The 2,896-nt window shown below is 39.3% G+C and overlaps 1 protein-coding gene across 1 annotated transcript; it reads left to right on the top strand.

Annotated features, from left to right (window-relative positions):
* On the top strand, nucleotides 1-2,128 carry rps10 (ribosomal protein S10). Its single transcript, XM_058779166.1, has 6 exons — nucleotides 1-136; nucleotides 994-1,143; nucleotides 1,222-1,396; nucleotides 1,692-1,769; nucleotides 1,858-1,913; nucleotides 2,047-2,128. The coding sequence occupies exons 2-6, from the start codon at nucleotides 994-996 to the stop codon at nucleotides 2,086-2,088; spliced, it is 501 nt and encodes a 166-aa protein (XP_058635149.1). The 5' UTR covers nucleotides 1-136; the 3' UTR covers nucleotides 2,089-2,128.
* Nucleotides 2,129-2,896: the final 768 nt, after the last annotated feature.

Below are 2,896 nucleotides of genomic sequence, written 5' to 3'. Positions count from 1 at the left end.
GACAAATTAAAAACACCTCCAATACACTAGCTGGCGCCTCGCGCTTCACATGTGACTGAATAAAGCGCAGCGAACTATTACAGGAAGTAGAGCCGAGGACGTTCTTTCCGGCTCCGGTCTCTCAGCAAGAGTAAAGGTAGGCCGTAACAAGAGCCGAAAATCCGTTCAAAATCTTCATCATCTTACTATTTGATGTGTTGTTTCAGCCGGATTTATTTAAAATAAATCCTTATAATGAATATATCTTAGTCTTGAGGTAATATGCAGGCGGAAAATACTATATATAAGGCAGGATGTGCGTCTGTTGTTCGCTACGGCGAGAGAGTGCTTCACGAGTCGTATTATCAGTCAATATAGGAACACGAAATGAGAAAATAAACTTAAGTAAAGGCATTTTAGATGTTGTTACAGAAAATAAGTCAATTAATTGCAAAAAAACCCATTGAAACCGTTATTGTGTGTACATCAACACGTTTAGCATGCTAACTTAGTGCCTTCAGAGCCGCGCCGAATGTCAAAGCTGACAAAAATGACCATGTTATTACATGATGTTTCTGGCCTTGGTACTATCAGACTACTATATTTGTGTTTTAGTATGTACATTTAATACCGTTGCATTATCATCACTGTACTGTGGTACTACAGCAGTACTTCCTTGTATGTGGCTGTACTTTGATTCAGTGATATTTTATAGTAATAACAGTGCTTTTAATGAAATACAATGTTACTGTTTATCGTTTATAATATGCAAATGTATTATGTTAAAGAATACCGTGATATGTATGGTGCAAGTCTGACACGTTGCCTTTAAACTATTCTCTTAGGAAAATTGGTCTCTATATCATAAAATGTATGAAGACATGCTTCCATTTCTTGACTATCCTGATTCTTAATCTTGTCTAATAAACCTAGCATCTTTGAAGATGCTGTGGGTAAAAGTGTTTGCTAAAAGCATAAATATGAACTGGAATAATTGTATTTCTGTTTTAATAGATGTTGATGCCCAAGAAGAACCGCGTTGCTATCTATGAGCTCCTCTTCAAAGAGGGCGTCATGGTGGCCAAAAAAGACGTGCATCTTGCAAAACATCCAGAGCTTGCTGACAAAAATGTACCCAACCTTCATGTGATGAAGGCCATGCAGGTCAGTCCTTCTGACCATTATGAACTTGGACCAGTTAATGACATGTAAATGTATATTAAAATACTTCTACCTTGACAGTCTCTGAAGTCATGCGGGTACGTCAAAGAGCAGTTTGCTTGGCGCCATTTCTACTGGTACCTGACCAATGAGGGCATCCAGTACCTGCGGGACTTCCTCCACCTGCCCCCAGAGATCGTGCCTGCCACCCTCCGCCGCCAGACCCGCCCCGAGACCGCCAGACCCCGTCCCAAGGGTAAGAGGCTCATATTCCTCTCCTAAAAAGCGTTTCAAAATGTCATTTATCTTTGAAGAAAATCCATAGAGCTTTTCCATGCAATGATGTTCACAAAGAACAAAAAGCCTCATTCACTAATTTGTAAAGTCATTAATACTAGAAAGCTATATTATGGGTTCTGAAGAGAATGAATATAGTGTTTCAACCACTTATTCTGTTCCTATTTGGCGCTTTACTGATAAATGGTTGTATGTTAAATGTCATTCATAATGTGCTGTAGACCTTGACTAGAGTGTAACATGGTGTTTTTCAGGTCTTGAGGGAGAGAGACCGGCCCGTCTGGCCCGTGGCGAGGGAGACAGAGATGCTTACAGACGGTCTGCAGCTCCGCGTACGTACACAATACATACTGTCGACATCAGCGTATTCTTCTGCCTCTGTGCGGCATTGTGTTAAACTAAACACTCTTCGTTCTACAGCTGGTGCAGACAAGAAGGCTGAGGCTGGTGCAGGTGCTGCCACAGAATTCCAGTTTGTAAGTATTGCTGTTTAAATACCATTTAAATGCATGACTCCAAACAATTACATAAACGCAAGCTTGAATTATCCTACTGGGAAACGGAAATTGTGACCCTCAATTTTGCATGCGCTCTCTTTTGTGTTTTCAGAGAGGTGGTTTTGGCCGTGGCCGAGGACAACAGCCACAGTAATTTTCCAGATAATCTCTTGTACAATAAAGGTTCAAAAGTGCTTCTCTGTCCGACTCGTTCATATATTGGTTTGCAGGTTCTTGTTAATGCATTCAGTGTGAGATTAAATGCCTTAAAGGAACTGTTTATCCAAAGCTGTAAATTTGCTACTGATGAGTTCAAACAGCTGATAAAAACATCACCACTCCAGTCAATTAACACCTTTTGAAGTGAAAGAAACTAATTCATAATTAAGAATGTTTTTTTTAGCTTTCAGCTAAAATAAGAGTCCATAATATTGGTTTCTCCAGAGAAACAAGTCATCTCATCTGAATCAGAAGAGAAATATGCCGTTTACAAGGCAAAATGATCCTAAACATGTGGGAGAACAACAGGGGATGGACTTTTTCCACCAAAGGAAGCGTTATTATGGACTCTAATTTGGGCCAGAAACAGCTGTTTAGAATATCTTAATGATGGATTTGTTTCTTACAAACATGCAGCTTTTCATTTCACGAGATGTTAACTGATGGACTGGAGTGGTGTGGATTATCGTGATGGTTTTTATCAGCTGTTTGGACTCGCATTCTGACGGCAACAATTCACTGCAGAGGATCTGGTGAATAAACAGAGTTATGCTAAATTTCTCCAAATCTGTTCTTATGAAGGAACAAACCCATCCTCAACTTGGATGACCTGAAGTGGAGTAATTCTTCTCCAAATTTTTATTTTTGGATGAACTTTTTTTTTTAAAAAAATGTTTTTATTTTCTTTTTGGTCCATCATCCTGGAAGGAACCTGTAAATCTTAAATGTACATATTTTGACAA

The sequence above is a fragment of the Onychostoma macrolepis genome, chromosome 06 (genome assembly GCF_012432095.1).
Source record: "Onychostoma macrolepis isolate SWU-2019 chromosome 06, ASM1243209v1, whole genome shotgun sequence".
NCBI classification, from domain to species: Eukaryota; Metazoa; Chordata; class Actinopteri; order Cypriniformes; family Cyprinidae; genus Onychostoma; species Onychostoma macrolepis.
The sequence above is the reverse complement of the archived record's forward strand: the minus strand, read 5'-3'. Positions and strand labels throughout refer to the sequence as shown.

Coding starts and splice junctions, on each gene's coding strand:
- rps10 (XM_058779166.1), top strand. CDS start 994: ATGTTGATGCCCAAGAAGAACCGCGTTGCTATCTATGAGCTCCTCTTC. Junction 1,770..1,857: donor CAGACGGTCTGCAGCTCCGC/GTACGTACACAA, acceptor TTCGTTCTACAG/CTGGTGCAGACAAGAAGGCT. Junction 1,914..2,046: donor CTGCCACAGAATTCCAGTTT/GTAAGTATTGCT, acceptor TTGTGTTTTCAG/AGAGGTGGTTTTGGCCGTGG.